At 40.6% G+C, this 21,026-nt stretch overlaps 1 protein-coding gene and 1 long non-coding RNA gene across 5 annotated transcripts in view; one reads left to right on the top strand and one right to left on the bottom strand.

Moving 5' to 3' along the window:
• LOC109549324 (uncharacterized) overlaps window positions 1–21,026 on the bottom strand; it is a 401,131-nt gene that overhangs the window by 192,326 nt on the left and 187,779 nt on the right. The gene's annotated exons all lie outside the window — the stretch shown is intronic.
• Window positions 1,873–12,860, top strand: SLC5A7 (solute carrier family 5 member 7). The gene is made up of 6 exons (XM_004312078.4): window positions 1,873–2,020; window positions 5,820–5,968; window positions 6,799–6,942; window positions 10,293–10,446; window positions 10,985–11,202; window positions 12,231–12,860. Exons 1-6 carry the CDS (start codon window positions 1,888–1,890, stop codon window positions 12,858–12,860), a joined length of 1,428 nt encoding a protein of 475 aa, XP_004312126.4. The 5' UTR covers window positions 1,873–1,887.

Here is a 21,026-nt window from a genome sequence, read left to right as displayed (position 1 = left end):
GTTATTAAATAACATCTGAAGAAGACATATTTCTTATTATTCTTTATGAACTATCAAGAATCTCACTGAAAGACCCGGAGCAGAACAAAGAACTGCAGATGGGCGTGCAGCCAAGGTTGTAAATTCTCCTGAAGGCTGATCTAGCCCTAAGTGTAGGTCGGGTCCTTGGGAAGACAGAGAAGGAAAAGGTAATTTAAGCTCACGTTAGGGCACCTGGCACCCACCTCCCTCCCCACTCCCTTAACAGCGTAAGGGAGTGAGTACAACTTCGTTATAATTCAGAATAGATTTGCCAGAAGCCTATGCACCCAGCATGCTTACAGAGTGACTCTATTGGTGAAAAGCACACGCACACACAACCACGCATGCACACGCACACACACACACCCCTCCCACTCCTCGAAGACAACAGTCATGATCAAGAGAAAGATCAATACAATTAAAACAAAAGGCCCTTGAAATGAAGACACTTGACCCCATGTTATGGAGGCTGGGGGGAAAGTCATAGTATTATTGAGGAGTAGTCATATAGTATTATATATTGTATATGGTCTCAGACTTTATGATATAATAATATCATTTTAAAATGTTGATGACAATGGATTTAGAAAATATCTGGGGCAACACTGTTCAATGGAAATATGATGTAAGCCACAAATATAATCTGAAATCTTCTACATATCACTTCAAAAAAACATTTAAAAATAGGTGAATTAATGTAAATAATAGAATTGCTGAACGCAGTACATGGAAAATGTTTTTCTTTTGCCCTGTAACCATTACAAGAACAAAAATGAGAAACCTTACATTTATCTTTCCATGCTAAGTCTTTGAAATCCGACGTGCCCTTTGCATTCTTCCAACACGTCAGACAAGCCATGTCTCCGGTGGCTGTGTCACCAGCCACTCGATGTTCAGGGCCGCCATGCGGGGCTGAGCGGGTCTCAGGGATGACAGGTATGACACGTCTTCCCCTCACTTCTCACTCTGTTTCAGCCACCTGGGTCGGAGGAGGTTACATCAATGGGACAGCCGAAGCCGTGTACGTTCCAGATTACGGTCTAGCGTGGGCTCAGGCACCAGTTGGATACTCCCTTAGTCTGATCTTAGGTAAGCAAAAGTTTACACCTGAGCGACTCAGTCAGTAAAGCATATAGATCAGGAGTATAAATAACAAGTGAAATAAGTCAAACGATGTGAACAACTGTTGTGGGAAATGCTACCGGAAATCCCTAAGTAGCTGTTATCAGAAAGTGGTAACACTAACGTTTAGGTGATTGGATCTCTTGATGATGGAATATGTTTAAAAAAATTCCCTTGATTGTTTTGCTATCAAAACAGTGAATTTCTTAACATAATGATGCTTTTTCTTTCCAAAATAGTGTGGACATATCGTTAAAAATGAATCTACTTGAATTGTACCTGCATTTCATTTTGTAAATCAAACTAATAAAAGGTCAAGAATATTATATAACAGAGGGTTCCTCAATTCCTTTTGCACTTAGAATACTTTTGTTGGATCCTGTGCTTAATCAAATATCTGAATGCCCTGCTGGGTGACACAAATACATGAAGACATTTGACGAGTGCACTGCTGGTCCGTGTGTTTCAATCCACAGCCTCTTCCATGCCATGTGTGGCCCTGGATGCACACAACGACAATCGTATTAAGAAATTTCTGCTTTGTTGCTAAATATTTCTTGGTCCTGTACTCACTGGATTTTGCAGACAGGTTCCTCAACATGTATGAGTGTTCTAAAAAATTCATTTCCCTTCAGAAATTATATATAGTAAAAGGTTGGCAAAGACTATTGTATTAGGGATTTTTCATTTTCTCATTAACGCTTGCTTTAATTTCCTTTAGGTGGTCTGTTCTTTGCCAAGCCCATGCGTTCCAAGGGATATGTGACCATGTTAGACCCCTTTCAGCAGATCTATGGAAAGCGCATGGGAGGGCTCCTGTTCATTCCCGCGCTGATGGGGGAAATGTTCTGGGCTGCGGCCATTTTCTCTGCCTTAGGTAAGGACCAAAGAACGTCGTTCTGTGCGCATCTCTGGTTGAATGAGCATCAGATACACAGCTTTACTTTCTTCAGCCACAGGCCAGGCCACCCCCAACCTCCAGCACCTGGATTAATGCCACCACCCCCCTGCTTGTCTCCCATAAGACCGAATCTGATCACGTCCCTTTCCTGCTTAAAACCAGGCCTTTGAACCAGGCTAGGAAGGCTTCTTACAACTTGGGCTTTTCCTTCTCCCTTCCTCCAGAATGGCAGTTCTGACACTTTGCAAGCACACTGCCCTCTGCTTAGGACTTACGCCCCTCTTTCCTTTCTAGCCAACCAGGTAGTTTCTTCAGATCTGCTAGAGATGTCACTTCCTCAGGGCAGTCATCTTGAACCTGCTGGATGCCTCTCCTACGGGCTTCCGGAAGCACCAGGAATTCTGTTTCCATTGAATTTACCACTTCGTATGATTACGTGCCTATTTATCTACTTCCCAATTTCCAACCTCACAGAAGGAACTATCCATTTCCTGAAGGCAGGACCTGTGTCTTATTAACACTTACAGTCCTATCACAAATGAATGAATGAATGCATCACCTATAGCTACATGTTTTTCAAAAGAGAAAAAGGAAAACAACAGTCCTTCCTTTCTCAGTGTAATCCCCTTACATCTTAGACTGTTGGGTTGTAGACATATTCAGGGATTTGGGAAATGGACTTAGACTCTTTGGGGTCTAACTTACTATCGAGATCCATCAGTGCTGAGGACAGCCTGTCTTTGGTTCTTGGATTCTCAGCCCACTGATACGACCTAGAAAATGAGAGCTTTCAGTGGGAGATCTTCAGGTTCAGTACCCTCCCTGTTCATCAAGGAGAACCCTACACCATCCTACTGAGTGTTGAGTTCCTTCCTGAAGACCAGCAGAGCTGGACGTTCCTTGTCCTTCCTCAGTGAGCCGTGTATATGTGTGATACCCAGAACACGCTGTGTTATTCTCCATCTCCTCTTACAAATGGAAACAATGGGCTTATGTCTACAGTCAAACTTTAAGTGGACAAAACAAAAGTCAGATAAGATGAATTTCCTTCTCTGTTGCATATTAGACTACAAGCTAGTCTTCTGGTCTCAGTATTATCATCAGATCTGGTCTCTGTAATATCAGATATTAGTTTACACCACTTTTCATTCCTGTCTCTCTAGACTCTTGTATAATCGTATCTTATTTTCCTGGTCTCCAACTGTAAAATGAAGGAATGACTTGGTGTAGATAGAAATGAAGAGAACTTGATAGTTTAAAAACAAGCTGCAATAACTCAGTGAAGATGTTGCACTTTGCTGGCACTAAGTAATCATACTCCACAGCCACCACTGCCACATCCTAAGGAAATTTTACATAAAAGCACAGCTCCCTTCCCACCTTGCTCTCATTAGCTAGGAAGCAATGGTAGTTTATTTGTCACTGGTTTCAACACCAGAAAATGTTGGCTTTAAGAACAAACTCCTGCTGAGATATCAAAAAAGGAGGGGGCTGAATATCTAACAGAATACAAAATGTTCACTCTCACGGAATAAAGATCAACTTCTATAACAGAGCCCTGAAGGGAGAACAGAATGAATAATCTATTATTTCTAAAGTATTCTGGAAATTTAATAGCTAAACTCAACCTTGCTGCAATTAGTTATTCTTATAAACACGTGTGTCTACATCTGTGTCTGCTGTCAACACACATGTAAAATATATTAATGTCTGTCTCCACACACATGTCAAACAACATTTATGAAATATTACTGCTATTCTTGAAATATGTGCTCTGGTAAAGAGAATGTGTGTGAATTTTAAATTAACACCTCCATTTTCTTCGAAAATAATAGTTGGACGTAACTCAAAGTTCGTGTTTATTAGAAATAACTTGGGGCAAGATCTTCCACCACCTTTTACTGTGAATATGTATGAATAAGCATAGCTCACCAAAGCTTAGGAGTATCTTAAACTATCTTCTCGGTATCAACAGACAACACCCTTACAGCTGCTTAAAGAAACGTATATTTACACTTTTCACGGCTCAATTCAGATAATTTTTATAACTTTATTTGCAGTATATTTAGTTTTACGGCTGCATGAGTTAATTAATATTTCACAACAGATCTGGAAGTATAACTTTGATTTTACTCACGACAAATGATGGGGTGATTTAGAAAATATTTAGAGAAAAAATTCATCCCAACCTTAATAGTGGGACGAAAGTAGGTGACGTCTTTAAAACCACTGAGTTACAGCCAAATGGCGCATTTACTAGGACCCTAAATCTTTCGGCTCCCCGTCTAGTGATCTCTCTTCTATAACATACAGCCTCCCTACCTTTTGGATGTGTAGGATTAATAGAAGTTTCACAAAAGGGTGGGAAATTAAACAGTATTCAAAAGAGGTTGGGTAATGATTGGACTTTTCATAATTCATGGGGTATGACTCTAAAATGTTGTTCTTAAAGTAGAGAACTAGACCAAAGATGAATGACAAAGAATTGCGACTGAAGTTTCAACATGTAGTAAATCATCTCAGGAGAAAAAACAATAACTTGTTCAATATCCATGTACAACAGTAATTCAGTCAGTTACCCAAAGTCACTTGTAAATAACTGGCCGCTTTCCCTTGTCCTCCTCTCCCAATTCCTTACTAGGCATGCCCTTTCCTCAACCGGTTTTTATGCAAGAAAGTAATTCAATTTTGATACCAAAGCCAAAGCACTAAGAAAAAATTTCTTGAAAAATATTTTGCATTGTTATCTTAGATCAAAACATACTGCTCTTTAGATAATGGATTTTTCATCTCGGGTGGGCTGCCTCTGCTATTAGCGCGCCATTGAGAAGCGATAGTAGAATGCAAGGTTGCAAGTCATGATTCAAAGAAATCACAGATTTGTTGCATGTATGTTAACGTGGCAGGAATATCATTGCTGCGTTTAATAATACGAAATCTGGACTATACCACTTTTGAAAAGAACAGGGAAAGGGTGTGTAGGGCAGCAAGTGAATTCTGAACTGGCTGTCCAAGAACTGCAGCGGTCCAGCCGTCCACACCATAACATTCTATTGGAAATACAGACACCAACAAACACAGTAAACAGAGTCAGAAAGTCAGAAAAGCATAGATTGACTTCCAAGGCAGGGTTACAGTTTTGATGATGAAAATTACTTTAAAACATGATGCTAAAATCTACGAGTCTTCAGTGCACTGGCGTCCTCGGGGCAAAACTGGAATTCTCAGGCAAACAAATAAAATAAGTCGTCTTTCCCGAAGTTGAAAAAGTTGGAAGGAACAAGTTACCAACTTTATTATTTTCTCCTACAAGTTTGTTTCAAACCCTGGTACCTTTTACCATGTGTCATCTAGTAAAAGCTGGCTGAGGTCAGAGTTAACGCAAAAGAGCAAACGAATGCTGACTGTAAAATGTGGAGACGGGTGTTATGCTTACCATAAAGGCTTATTTTTCTCATGGATGTGAGTAAATGTACTGCATGTGTTCAACAAAGTCAGAGTTTCAGGTAGTTGGCGGCATTACTGCAAGATCTTATAGTAGTATTTAGTGTAGTATATGTCATGGATCTGTAATCAAATCGTGAATTTCAGGTGTCCCCACACAAATAAGTGAGCAAAGCACTAATTTCAGAAAGAAAGAAGGTTTTTAAACATATGTATGTATATATATATGTACGTATATAAATGCAGATATGCATGTGCATATTCAGTTTACTGAGATGGAAGAATCTGAATGTGAGACTTCACCTGGGCTGTTCTCATCCAATCCTTCCAGGAGCCACTATCAGCGTGATCATTAGCGCCGATGTGCGCGTGTCCGTCATCGTCTCCGCCCTTATCGCCACGCTGTACACCCTGGTGGGCGGGCTCTACTCCGTGGCCTACACAGATGTCGTTCAGCTCTTCTGCATTTTCGTGGGACTGGTAAGTGGGGCCGTTCACAGACTTTCCTTCTTCCTTCCTTCCCTTCTTCCTTTCCTTCTCTATCCCTTCTTTTCTTCCTTCTTTCCTTCCTTTCTCCTTTTGTGAAAGATAATGTGGTATTTTATACTAACTCAGCAAAAATTAACAGAAATGCTATTTTCCCATCATGAGTAATACACAGTAAGTCGTATACTATTGGCAATTTTTCATTTCTCTGTGGATCAACTGGATGAAAAACCTCTAGTCACGTTGTGAGATTTTGACAGAAAAGTGCCCTCAGTTGAGTCTTAGTAGGGTCTAGGGCTTCCCCTCCTTCATGCCTCCACTTGATGGAAACACAGGTGGGATCTTCCTTGAATAACTTCCCTCAGAGTTAAAATTTAAATCTTGACACTAATCTGTATTTGTCTCTTAACCCTTCCTTATATTAGTTTTGGTTAATCCATGAAACTGCTCATGGGACATAGAAATTCTTTTCAATCAAATCTTCTCGGTCACTTTAAGGAATGGATATCTTCTTCCAATTCTAAGAAAACACAAAATGTTTATGTATAAACATATGTCAAGCTCTCAGATTCAGCGCTTTCTTCCCAAAGGTCTCTGGTGGCTGCTCTGTGGCTAATGGGAAACGGCATCGTCAGCACAGAAGTTAGGTGCTACTCTAACTCTCCTAAGTGTTGCACGGTGTCCCACAGAGAACGTGCTCGCAGGTTCTTCCCTGAACACGAGGAACACTGAGCTGTGTCCTCTACGAGAAAAAACTAATAAACTACATCTTGCACGTCCCGGACAGTCCCACGGCCTAACGCTCTCCCGCGCTCTGGTTGCAGTGGGTCAGCGTCCCCTTCGCGCTGTCACATTCTGCGGTTGCTGACATCGGGTTCACGGCCGTGCACACCAAGTACCAGAAGCCCTGGCTGGGGACCATTGAGCCGTTTGAAGTCTACACGTGGCTCGATAGCTTTCTGTTGTTGGTAAGTGATGCTCTTACCCGAGGAATGCACTCTCACTTGTCCTAAAGTCAAACGCACTTCCAAGACTTTAGTGTTTCTATGTAACACTAAAATGCACGCTCCTGTCCGTTTCTGGGTTGACTGCTTCCTGCTGGAAGAAGGATGGGGGCACTGACAAGTGTCAAAGCAATCACTTCCCTGGGGTTATGTGTGGTGTGTCCACACTTGTGCTGAACACCACGCCCTACTGCCGGATACTTCCCCCAATCTGAGAGCCACACCATCTAAAAATTCTATTTTGTATCTTGGATTAAGGCATTAAAATCCAACTTCTTCTGAAATAAGTAACTCATTCAGTCCCTAATTAAATTCGTGGTGTCATAAGGCCTTAAGTGCACGAGATACGTAGGGAAGGGAGGTGTCACCCAGGACAGATGCCCAGAAAGAAGGCTGGGAGGTCAGGCAGCTGGGAATGTGCAGAACCTGTGGGTGAAGGTGGTGGCCTTGAGGGGTGGGCATGGAAGAAATCAAGGCGGATCACAGACTGAGGGGGAGGGAGTACCCGAGAACCTCTCCCTCAGAGATTCTGTGATTGTGTGATTTTGCTAGAGGGGTTCTGTATTTTTAAAAAAAAACAATGTATTTGATTTCAAAGTAAGCAATAGATTAATTGTTATCAAATTAAGGGGAAATGGTTTATGTTTGTTCCCTTTTTAGAAGATTCACAATATTTTGTGATTTCATTTTGTGTCTGTGGCACTTTGTTAAATTTTAACACTGAAAGTAGGTGTGTCTGCCCCGTGAAGAACTTACTGGTAAGAAGACAGGGAAACATGTAAACTAATGTTTCCAGTGGCGGGGGAGGAGGGCTTTTTCCCCAACGATTGTTAAGAAATGCATTTGGCTGAAATTTTTCGGGCATGGTTTACAATTATGAATTGAATGGAGAAGGCGATTAAATATTATATGTATGTGTAATTTTACCTTCATGGCTGGTGTATTTTATGGTTATATGGGAGAGATGATGAGACTTAGAAAAACTAGGCAATTTTTTTTTTTTTTTTTTTTTTTTTTGTGGTACGCGGGCCTCTCACTGTTGTGGCCTCTCCCGTTGTGGAGCACAGGCTCCGGACGCGCAGGCTCAGCGGCCATGGCTCACGGGCCCAGCTGCTCCGCGGCATGTGGGATCTTCCCGGACCGGGGCACGAACGCACGAACCCACGTCCCCTGCATCGGCAGGCGGACTCTCAACCGCTGCGCCACCAGGGAAGCCCAAAACTAGGCAATTCTTTGATTATCAATCACACCATCGTCTGAGTGATAGATTGAAACAGAGAACCAAGACCCCAAAGTCCTTTCTCCTACACCACACTTTAGTCCTCGGACTTACTCATCTTCAAGATAAGGCATTATATCCAACGATTGCTACAATTTCTCCCAACTCAAAAAAATTGTATGACTAAGTCATGTTCATCCTTCAAATTGTAAGATAAATTGAAATGAAATAATAGATGCGGAATGACTGACTGAATAAATAAACTGTAGGTGCGAGCCTTGAAACGTTTCACCAATGGTCTCTGATCTTCCAGTTGCCATGGAAATGACTTGCCAAGTCCTGCTCATGGTAATCTAGAGGCATCTGCCCGTCCCACCCTAAACTTCCCCCGTCCCTATATTAGCACTAGGTCGAGCTCCTGGATCACCTGGCCCTATTGTGACAGCCCCTCACTGGTCTCCCCGCTGGCAGCCCACCCACATCCCACCCCTCCAAGCCCATTTCTACCTTTCCATCAGAGCTCCTGTTTGTCAGTGGAGGCCAGATTTTACCTGACTTACAAACTGGTTGACCTAAATGTCCATAGACACAGGTATGTAAATGATGATATATCAATTCACATAGTCATTGAAATTACTGACGAAATATTCATCGACCTGGAAGAAGTCGACGATATACTGATTTACAGGTTGCAAAACAAAAGGAAAAGTTTTGGAAGCATATAGATTTGAGGCACGGGATGAAGAATTTTAGAATTTCTCCTTTTGCCTTTGTTTTGTTTGTTTGTTTGTCCTGCATTTGAGCTTGTATGGCTTTTATAAGAAGGAAACTGTTCTGGAGCCAATATGTGATTGGCACAGATGTGACAATAATAAACAAGACAGATATCCCAGAACTCGGAGCCAGTGAGAGAGACAGACAATCAAAGAAGCAACTTCAGTACACTGTGATGTGGGAAGTTCCCTCCTCAATTCACTCACTCACATGATAAATATTTACTGAACACTGACTCTACGCCAGTGAGAGGATGCTCCAGCCTCCTCTCTCACCACCCACACACACCCTGACTCTACCCATACCAAACACACGGCGGTCTAATGGCTGCCTCTCTGTTTTTTTCTTTTTCTTTTTCATATTGGGTTCTTTCCCAAGAACCCTCCTCCCTCTCCGTCTCCACCTAGTGACACCCTCTTGATACTTAAGGGGACTCAAATGCTCTTTCTGTATGGTTACCATGGTTACCATGCCTCTGTCTTCCTCCCACCTTTCCCCTCCGTTACCCCCAGATGATTGTTTCTCATTATTGTTCCCATATGTACCTCTTCATAGCGTCAACAAATTACATGCAAGTTCAGTGTCTCCAAACTTTTTTGTTGTATATCCTCAATAAGAATGTTAAGCACACCCCCAAGGTAGGGATAGGAATTATAAACTGCTTATATGTACTAGCACATTGTGGAAATCATTTAATGAAACAACAATATTTAGGTATGAGGTAGAAATGAATATAAAGAGAAATTCCAGTATCTTCTTGATGCTCTATATTGTCTTGAGCCTCTGCACACCCCCGTCTAGAAAACACCATAATGCATCGACCCTCCCAGTGGACAGTGGTCTCAAGGGCAGGAATGTTTCACTCATCTCTGGGCTCTGACAGCCATTACATTGCCTGGCACGTGATTGGAATCCAGAAATATTCACTGGGTGTTTTGAATCAAATGAAACTTCATGGTTTCAGAATCTTAATTTTTTGAGATAATTTTGTGGCTGTTAAAACTTCCAGATAAGAACAAATTGAAGGTTTCTGGGTAGTTGTGTATAACGAAGCTTAAAGTAGGTAAATTAAGCAAAAGAAAATATTGTGCATAAATAATTATGAGAGAAAAGAACTTGAGAAATTCTGCACGACTGAACCTATGACGATGACTTAGTGACAGCAGTGTAGACAAGAGGCATGTAGGACCATTTTCTTCCCTTCAGAGCCATACATGTGACCATTCTGAATGTGACTGTTAAAAAAAAATCTCATTTTAAAAATACCTAATAGATGCTATTTGCCTCCAATTCATTGTGAGTCCCCGTGGTTCCCACGCAGATGCTGGGTGGAATCCCGTGGCAAGCCTACTTCCAGAGGGTCCTGTCTTCATCCTCAGCCACCTACGCTCAAGTGCTGTCCTTCCTGGCAGCCTTTGGCTGCATGGTGATGGCTCTGCCAGCCATACTCATTGGAGCCATTGGCGCGTCAACAGGTAAATCTCCTGCAGCTTCACTGACTCACTCAGGCTTCATCCAAGTCACCAGTTACCCCTCAGCTGCCCTCCCTCCCCCACGTTCCCTCTCACCCCCACACAGTCAGTGGTTTCTCATCTGTTCATATATCTACCTTTGTAATATGTCAACCAATTGTCTTATATTTCAGACACCACTGTAACATTGAAGATGAGAAATATATATTAAATATATATTTAATTTTATATATATATATATATATATATATTTCACACCACCATATTCTGTTCAGATCTTGTGCATAAGACTAACTGTAACCCATTAGAAGCTGGAATATATGAGGCAATTTCACTGGACCAGTACATGGACTTCCCACCTAATTAAACTAACATGCCCTGTTAGACTAATTAGATTTCCCACTGATTAGACTAGTTTATAGGTTCTGATTTTATTTTGAAAGCTACCTAGCAAATAGGATGACCCCAGATGGATGGATGGATGGATAGATGGATGGATGGATGGCTCTTTGGTTGTTGTGTTTGTTGTTTCTATCCACAGACTGGAGCCAGACCGGATACGGGCCTCTCGACCCCAAAGACAACCAACAGTCAGACATGATCTTGCCGATCGTCCTGAAGTATCTCTGCCCTGTGTACATTTCTTACTTTGGTCTTGGAGCCGTTTCTGCTGCTGTCATGTCATCAGCAGATTCTTCCATCTTGTCAGCAAGTTCGATGTTTGCTCGCAACATCTACCAGCTTTCCTTCAGACAAAATGTAAGAACAGTTTTTGCTTTTATCTTTTTTTTTTTTTTTTGCGGTAGTAAGAACAGTTATTTCAACATAACGCGATTGCTCTTGTTCTCATCCTTGCAGTTACTATGTAGGTGTTTCTCTATACTTATTAATAGTCTGCATGAAAATCTGACCCTACTTTGATTCAGCGCTTTATTTATGCTGTATATGAGGTTTTTAATGCATGTTGTCATTCACGCTAATACTGAAGGGCACTAATCAATATAACTATTTCCCAAGAGGTACAGTCATATTGCAATAATTTAAACGTCTTCTCTTTCTAATGAACGAGCAATGAAACCTAAAATAACTTAGAAAAACTCTGAGTTTAACTAAATACGATAAGAAATTCAGGAACCCTGGCAGAGCAGAAGATAATGCGTAATTATTCCATGGGTGCTGGTCTCACACCTGTCTGCTCTTCACTTGAACCCCAAGTCCTCCTTTGTCAGAAAACAGCGTCTCAGTTTGATTTTCCTTATTGAATGCCAGCACGCAGAGCAGCACGATCGTGCTCACGGAGGGGCCCAGAGCCCCCCTCCACCTTCTTCCTTGACTCAGGCTTGCCTTTCTCTAGGTTTTCTAGGTCATAGTTAACAAAATGCTCCCACTTGTTTTTTAAGGCAGTTACCCTCCAGGAAGAGAGGAAGACAGATAGGCCACAACCTCTCACTGCCACATGAAAAACTGTTCCTTAACGTGGAAAGTAAAGAAATCCTCCCTTGCGTTATCCTTCCCCTCCGAGGACCCAGCGCGCATCTCACGTCTCCCTCTGACATTCAGCCAGTGGGCTCTGCTTCCTGCGAAGCCTCTCGCGAGGTCGCCCGGGGAGGCTGCCTAGACTGCTCGCTTCACATGCTGTGGTTTCGGCTGGTTTCACCCATAGACTGAGCCTTCTGAACCAGGCGGATTCTTTAGAGCAGCTTTAAAACACAGGAAGGCATCTCATTCTCCTCCTAGAGGAGCCAGCACGTCCTGAGAAAAACTGACTCGATGTCGATTTCTTGCAGGCTTCCGACAAGGAGCTCGTCTGGGTCATGCGCATCACGGTGTTCGTGTTCGGAGCTTCCGCAATGACCATGGCCTTGCTGACGAAGACGGTGTACGGGCTCTGGTACCTCAGCTCTGACCTCGTGTACATCATCATCTTCCCGCAGCTGCTCTGCGTGCTATTCATCAAGGGGACCAACACGTATGGGGCCGTGGCAGGTTACATCTCTGGCCTTTTCCTGAGAGTAACCGGCGGGGAGCCGTACCTGAACCTGCAGCCCTTGATCTTTTACCCTGGTTATTACATTGATAAAAGTGGCATATATAATCAGAGATTCCCGTTTAAGACCCTTGCCATGGTGACCTCATTCTTATCCAACATTTGCGCCTCTTATTTAGCCAAATACCTATTTGAAAGTGGAACCTTGCCACCAAAATTAGATGTATTTGACGCTGTCGTTGCAAGGCACAGTGAAGAAAACATGGATAGGACAATTCTGGTCAGAAACGAAAATATTAAGCTAGATGAACTTGCACCTGTGAAGCCGCGGCAGAGCATAACCGTCAGCTCGACTTTCACCAATCAGGAGGCCCTCCTCAACATGGACTCCAGCCCAGAGGGCTCTGGGACTGAAGATAATTTACAATAAACACATCCTCACTGCTTTCCTAGACGGAGCTCTATAGCAGGCTAGTCCCGGAAGGGTGGTTTGCGGCATATAAAATATAGTTTAAAGATATCGTTCAGGAGGACAAAACTCCATATAATAGTGTAACTGCACATCCAAGACAAGCCAGAAGGAAGCACCCCTGAAGCAGCATCTCTCTCTCCCTCGTGGACACATCTCATCCTCATTTGATTTCGACTCTCAGTAGTTTTGTTAGGTATTCAAACATGAATAAAACCCCACTCAAAGAATGGAGAGCCAAAAAGAGTGTTCACCTTTCTTACGGAAAAAGGAAGTAGATGGGAGAAAGCCAAGGAGACGGGGGAGCCTTGATCGTGACCTTGTCTGTGAATGCCCTGTGAGTCTAGTTTAACTCTCACACTGAAGTTGTGAGAATAAATCCCCATCACTCCAGTGAATGGTGCAGCGAATTAATCAGCTGATTCCCTGATGTGATGAGTAATTCCTTCTTTCATGGTCTTAATTATAACATTCGCTGAATATGCAATTTGTTTTTCTTTTAGTAGTGGTATGTATTATTCTGAGTGCAGGCAAAGCAGACACACAAAAAAATATTGTGTAGCGGCATTTCTTGACATGCAAGATGATAGGAAAGTAGATTCCGTCCTGATAGAGGATCCTGGTTCCTTCGGGTGTGTCTAAAACTACCATACAACTACCATATGCATTGGGGAAAGTACCTACAGAGAGAAAGGCGTGATTATTAGGCAACCTTACAGCAATAAATCAAGGCCACTAAGTAGAAAGTGACAGGAACAACAGTGAACTTCTACCTTCATCTGAAGTTTAGAAAATTTTGCTTCATGAGAAAAGAAGTAATCTGTTGACTTGCTATGTATTAGTATTGGAAGTGAAATTGAGCCGTTTGTAAGGTGAGATAGCTACACACCTTAAACTGCTTAGTGAGAGGCAAACCACACCTCCTATAGTAGTAAGGTTAGAAAAACGAAACCACTCGATTTTGAATGCTAGTTAATGAGGATGATTTAGTGTCAAGAGAGCTACTCTGTGGCCCTTTTTTGCAAAAACCAGTCTTAGGTACTGGACAGATCACCACTACAAATCGTATATCGTGAATTTTAAAATGCGGAAGAAAGGAGAAAGTAAAATTAGGTCCTAAAGGGAAGAAGGGCTTAATTGTAACATTTGGCGTCTACATAGCTTTCATGAGGTTGGTCATTAAATGTTATTTTACTCCTTTTCTGGAGTTAAAAAAATATGTGTATATTTATATGTAATGGTTTGTATCCATTTTCGAATTTTAAATGATTTCCCATCAGTCACATTATAGAAATAACTGGAGCTGCGTCGACAAGAGCAGAGTGAGCTGATCAGCGGAAAAATTATCTAAGCATTTGATCCAGTTAAAGAAAGGCAGCCTGAATTATTCAAACTAAAGCACTTTTTCCAAAAAATATTTCTTTTTTTGTGATTCATAGACAAAGTGAAAATTCAGTGTGCGACATTAAGTATAAAAGTTGTGTTTGGGAAGCTAGAATTCCCTTTTTTATTGCAATTGTCCAAAAGCATCAAGTAATACTCTCCTTTGTTATTAAACATGAATTAAATTTACAGGGTAATTTTTAAAATGTGGAATAATTTTATATGTTGTCAGTCCCATATTTTTAATGCTTTATCCAAGCTTGATGGTAAATGTGACATTGCATTCAGAATCTTTGTAAAACATCGTCTGTAAGCTAAATGAAAAGGGAATTTTTTTGTACCCATCTCTTTGCTCAGAATGGAGTGCTTGGAAAGGAGCAGTTTTGGAACCAGTAAGTGTGGGAGTCCCAAGTTTCTCGGACATGGGTTGAGAGAAGAAACGGGGGCAGGAAACACATTTTTTAAAAACTACAAAGGTGGAAATTTTTGACAGGTGAAGGTGGTTAATTGATGGGGACTGCAGCTCCTGGCAAGTGTGATACTTCAGATGTGCCTCTTTCCAGCACGCTACCTGAATAATTATTTTCACCCGCTCCATCGTCATAAATTTTTGTTTCAACCCCTTTAGGCACATGCTTCCATAGAAACACATCACCCATGTTATAGTAGAGTGACACAGGGAAGTATGGTCTCTACCGATATTATAGTTTACAATTTTGTTGGGCAACAGTTGTCCAAATGACCCTATTTAAATCCAGTGAAAAAGAATTAATACTAATAGTGAAAATTTCTTCCATTCCATTCATTTTGTAATACTAGAAAGATAAAGGGGGAAAAGCATTTACCTTGTCCAAGATATTAAAAACTAGAAAACTTAAATAATTTAAGCTAATAAATAATGTTCTGTGTTTATTTAACTTACTCTTTCTTTCCTACTCTCAAACTAGATATACAAAAAAAAAAAACTAGGTTAGGGTAAAATACACCAGTAAATGGCTAAATATTAGCAAGATGATTCTTTTAAAAGGACAAAAAAAAGTTGAGGGTCAAAAGGAATGAAACAACAGTCGTAGGGTCTTTATTTAGGATCATTTACACACAAATCCCCCAGTTTCTAAGGAAGGAACAAAATTGTGAAACATGGTAGACGACGCTTTATGCTCATCATTTGCTCCGTCTCAACATCATGGGTGATGCGCACGGCTTTGTAGTCTTTTGTCTTTCCTCAGTGGGCCTAATTTTCAAAAACCCGTTCTCAATGAAACTAAAACAGCAACATCTCAGACACTGGGTGTATTAACCTTTGGAGGCAATACCTGTGGATAAAGCGTTAGAAGAAAACACATTTTTTTTTTTTTTTTTTTTTTTTTTGCGGTACGCAGGCCTCTCACTGCTGTGGCCTCTCCCGCTGCGGAGCACAGGCTCCGGACACTCAGGGTCAGCGGCCATAGCTCACGGGCCCAGCCGCTCCGCGGCATGTGGGATCTTCCCGGACCGGGGCACGAACCCGCGTCCCCTGCATCGGCAGGCGGACTCTCAACCACTGCGCCACCAGGGAAGCCCCTAAAACACATATTTTATTTTCATACTTTTACAATAAGTGTGACATGTTTCTTGTGTCATTTTAATGTTTCTTTTCACACATGCTTTTCAAAATATCCAGCTTGTAGCCGGACTGAAGTGTTAGGAACAAACTTTCAAACACTCCATGTTAACATCCAACTTCACTGCTACTCTTATAGGTAGTGAATTTGATGTGACTATCAAATGACTGTAAGCTTGAAATAAGTGAATCTAATGTAATGGCTGTTAGCTTGTTTTATTTGGAGATAATGAAGTAGCATTTGTACTTTAAACATAAATGTGACTTTTTCTTTTTAGTCTTTAAGAAAGTTTACGCTGGTATAATGTATCATTTATTGTAAGTTTGCTACTGAACAGACAGATACATATAATAGTTCTAAACATATATTTTTGTCTGTCAAAGTATTATATAAATTGCGCTTAAAATAAGTAGATTTGCAACTGTCTGTGTAAATGTTTTAAATGTAATGGTACCGTATTAAACTGTGCTGGTGCGATTCAGGACATCATTGTCTAGGCTTGGCTTTTGGGGCCTCTCTTGTAAGGGATATAAATGGTGCTGCAAGAAGTAACGCAGCGGGACTGAAGCGAACCATCTCATTACCGGCACACACGAAAACGCTAAAGGGAAATGCTGCCCCTCCCGTAAACCTTGGGGCAATATACGATATCATAGCTCCAAAAACCGTGAATGATGTTGCTTGGAAAAGAAGTTCTATCACTGTACCCAGGTCTCTCTTTAAATCAGAGAAATCAACAGACATTATATCTATACCGTTAATATCAAGATGATCTGCCTTTTAAAAAGGCAGTAACTGATAATTGTTGATTTAGGATATGCAGCCAACCGTTAGGCGATGAACTGGTTCTTTTTGTGCTCCAAGTATATACTTCATATCTCTTATCTAACTCCCTCAGGAGTCTACAAAAGTATAAGTAGATAAACTCTCAGAAGAACCTTTGCCCCTTACACCTTAGTCATAAGCATTTGTGCCTACAGATGTATACACAGGGAGTAGGGGCCTCGAGTCACCGAAAGAATGAATGAAGAAAAGAAAAATAGTTTTGGTGGGAAACTGTTAGCCAACTGAGATAACATCAGTTTGGTCTGCCGCATGGACACATTTCTGGACAGCATGTATATTTGCTTTATCACAAATCTATACTATGGGGGAAATTATTAAGAGCTAGAAAAGAGAATTTAGAATATGATACTGGAGGCTGTATCTGCCATCTTCACTTTGACCATTGTATTAAGAGAGTTTAATTGGACCATCAGCATTCTCCTAAGACAGATATTGTGAGAGAAATCCAGGGAGCTACAGGGTGATGAAAAATGATTATTTCTACCTTTTTAATACAATCGTCTAAAGAAAAACTCCAAAATAGTGAAAACAGCCATCTCACGTTACTCATATTTCCTAAAGTCAAAGAGTGTATGGAAATTTTATGTTGATTTTTAGTTGGAAAATCATGGTTGCCTATTTAAAAGAAGTACTGCAGTATGTATTTTGAAGCCAAAATACTCTGTTGGTTTAGTAATTTTTAATCTAGAAGTAGTTAAAAACTAGTTAGGACTAAAGGCCTGATGATAGAGTAGTGGGTTTTAATGAAAGGAGTAATTGGAAATACCCCCTAATAGTGCTGTGAATGCAGCTGAAGTGAGCCACAGCACAGGAACCAAACTCCTGGCTTCTGGCCTGAAATGGATGTAGCTGGGAGAATCACTGAAATCTCTCAGGCTCTGTTTTGTCCTTTTAAGGCTTCTGATTCAGATCATCTTTAAGGTCTCTTAAATCTCTAAATTTTGATGACACCCTAATTTGGAAACCCGGGTAGGGACCACAGCATAACTTGGGGTCAGCAGACAGGAGGGAGACCACAGAGTAGGACACATGTGGCTTTGATAGCAGCTCTGCCTTAGACTGAGGGTCTCAACAGCTGTGCGATCAGGCCGAGTCTCTGAATCTCTGGGGCCTCAGTTTCCCAAATGAGGTTCACAGTTACCTGTCATTAGGCTGAAATTACAGGATACATAAGAGACTACACAGTAGAACACACCTTAAAAATGCAAAGATATAGAACTATAAACAGAGCTCTCCAACTGAGAAAATTGTGACAAAGCGTATCTAGCTACTTGGGGAACCATTCTGACTTTGAATCTTGTCATATTCAACTAGTTTTAAGCATGGATTCTAAGTTAGGGATGAAGAAAGGAGAGTCATGCTTTAAAGTATATTGAGCTAGAGATCATACTTGCTCGACTGGGCTTTTCAAGGACCCAATTTAACAGAATTTTAGCGCTGCTCCGAATGCACTGAATTGTGGTCGCGTGTGAATATGGCTGAACCAGGAGTGGCGAAGCCTATGGAAAGCTGACCTCTGTTCATACTGGGACTTTCAGGCAATACCACTTCCCAAGAGTACTTTATACCGAGAATAAGGAGTAGAAAGTCTACAGGAGGTGTGCAGGTTTGGAAAAGTCATTTTAAAATTCTTTAATTTAGTTGCTCTCTATATTTCTGATCATTCCATTAAAAAGCATCATGATTCAAACAATGCTTTACAAGGTAATAAAAATTATAGATTGAAAACGCAAATTTTGTTCTTCAAATACCACCCAAAGCTGAACTTCAAAGGCCATAAATGTATATGCCTGGGTGTGAGTGGGAAAGATTGCCGATGGAAACCAATAAAAATTAACATGAAATTTAAAGACATCAAGTCAAGAAAGTATTGCAAACCATATACTCTATATAGGTTAAAATGTCCCTGGCCTAGATGGCCAAGGGCATAAAATATAAGCTATGACTTAAGTGCAGGGAACAATCTGGGTTGAATCCATGCAAGACAATCACAGTCCCACCACCTTTGTTTGTGTTCTCAGAGCTTGAAGAGAGACAATGGACGCTGCAGCCTCTATTTTCTGCTAATCAACAGTAAGTTGCAATTTAGCCTTCGGAAAAAATCTGACCTACATAGGCTTTCATTTTACAACAACTTTGTTTTCGTATACTTTACTTTTTAGAGTAAAATTTCTATTAAATGATGCTACGTTTGGCAAGTATTTCCCACATTTCATTTTTCAGAAAGAACTAGAGATTTTAAAACATAGTATAAACTAAAAACATCTACGTGTGCGTCTGCTTCACGCACATTTGATTCAGTCTTCTATTCCTTTTACACCTAGTATCTACAAAATAACTCTGAGATCACAGTTATTTAGAAAGATGGCTAAAAGAAACTTTAAAATTCACTTTAGTTTACTCTATCTCCTAATTTACGGAAAAAATTAGAGACTTTTAAGCAATGATGTCTGAAGTAAAAGCAAGTTTCAACATTCGTTGAAAACGCATTAGGGCTTGTGCCTTCTAGCCTTTACCACCTCCTGAACCAAGGCGTTAGGAGACGCAGCCCTCCACTCCTGGTTCTGCTCCTGTTTGATCTTCAATGAGCTAACTGACCTGTCTTGGCCCCAAGTCCCTTTCTTTAGGGCATCTCTCTGGCATGGAATTTAACAACTACATGAGTCTACAGCTCCCCTCCACGTCAGTCCAGATGTACTTCATTACTCATCCTAGAACTACTCAAATTATTTGCTTTCCAATATCTCAGATTCAGTGTTTTCTGTGAACTGAAGAATTATGGAAATGGAAGAGTACCTTGTGGTGATGGATCTGTTCTGTATCTTGATTTGGGTGAAGGGAACTTAGAATGGCTGGCAGAGAAGGGGAACGATGAGCATTAGCTGTGACCCTGAAACCACGTGCGGTGGTGGGGCTGTAGTTGCTACCATCTGCTTTCCTCTTCCAAGTTTCCCCCAGGAAAAGAGATCCACTGGAATCCTGAAGGACTCACGTAAAACGTCTGGACCTCTCAGTAATGCTTGCCTAACGCCTCCTTCCAAGTGGTCCTTCAGAGCACATTGAAAGATACCAGTGAAGGATCCTCACCAACTCCTGAGTCCGCCTACTCAAACATTAGAAATTCCCTACTGTTCAACAAACATTCATCTTGTTGGGCAAAATCTGCATTTCCCTTAAACCTGATCTCTGTAACAAACTGCAAAGTTAAGCTTCCTTTCCCACAGTTTTGATTGAAAACAAAACCCTAATTAGAAAAGATACATGCACCCCAACGTTCATAGCAGCACTATTTACAACAGCCAAGACATGGAAGCAACCTAAGTGTCCATGGACAGACGAACGGATAAAGAAGAGGTGGTACATTATACAACGGAATATTACTCAGCCATAAAAAGAATGAAATAATGCCATTTGCAGCAACATGGATGGACCTAGAGATTATTATACTTAGTGAAGTCAGACAGAGAAAGACGAATATCACATGATATCACATATATATATATATATATATATATGTGGAATCTTAAAAAAATGATACAAATGAACTTATTTACAAAACAGAAATAGACTAACAGACTTAGAAAACAAACTTAGGGTTACCAAAGGAAAAAGGCGGGGAAGTATAGTTAGGATTTTAGGATTAGCAGATACACACTACTAAATATAAAATAAATAAATAACAAGGACCCAATGTCTAGCACAGGGAACTATATTCAATACCTTGTAATAACCTATAATGGAAAATGATCTGAAAAATTAGATATAGATATAGGTAAAGATACATAACTAAATCACTTTGTTGTATACCTGAAACTAACACAACATTGTAAATCAACCATATTTCACTTCAAAAATAAATAAAAGCAAAAAATAAAATCATTATCATGAGAAAAAAAGATTACGTGGTCAGTTACCATTTGACAAATAGAAGTTGCAAGTTTCTTTTTAATTCCGTCAGCCACTTCGGTTGTGACTAGTCTTAATTTTTAGTCCTCTATCAATTTTCTACTATATTAAAATGCCACTCTTTTGTTAAATGTAATTTGCTATAAGAATCATACACAAAAGCTTTTACTACTGTAATCTCATCTAGAAACCATAGAAATATATAACTATAAATATATGAATACTTCAATATGTACAATTAAGCTGTTGTATTTTATTTTCTAAGTAATGCAAACAGATAAAGCTATAAGGATAAAGCTATCAAGATAAAACCTCTAGTTATTTGTAAGTCTTAGACTATCATCTTTTTGACAGTAAACGAAAACGTGGACGGCAACAGTATGTTTCC

This window comes from Tursiops truncatus, chromosome 14, assembly GCF_011762595.2.
Source record: "Tursiops truncatus isolate mTurTru1 chromosome 14, mTurTru1.mat.Y, whole genome shotgun sequence".
Classification (NCBI taxonomy): Eukaryota; Metazoa; Chordata; class Mammalia; order Artiodactyla; family Delphinidae; genus Tursiops; species Tursiops truncatus.
The sequence above is the reverse complement of the archived record's forward strand: the minus strand, read 5'-3'. Positions and strand labels throughout refer to the sequence as shown.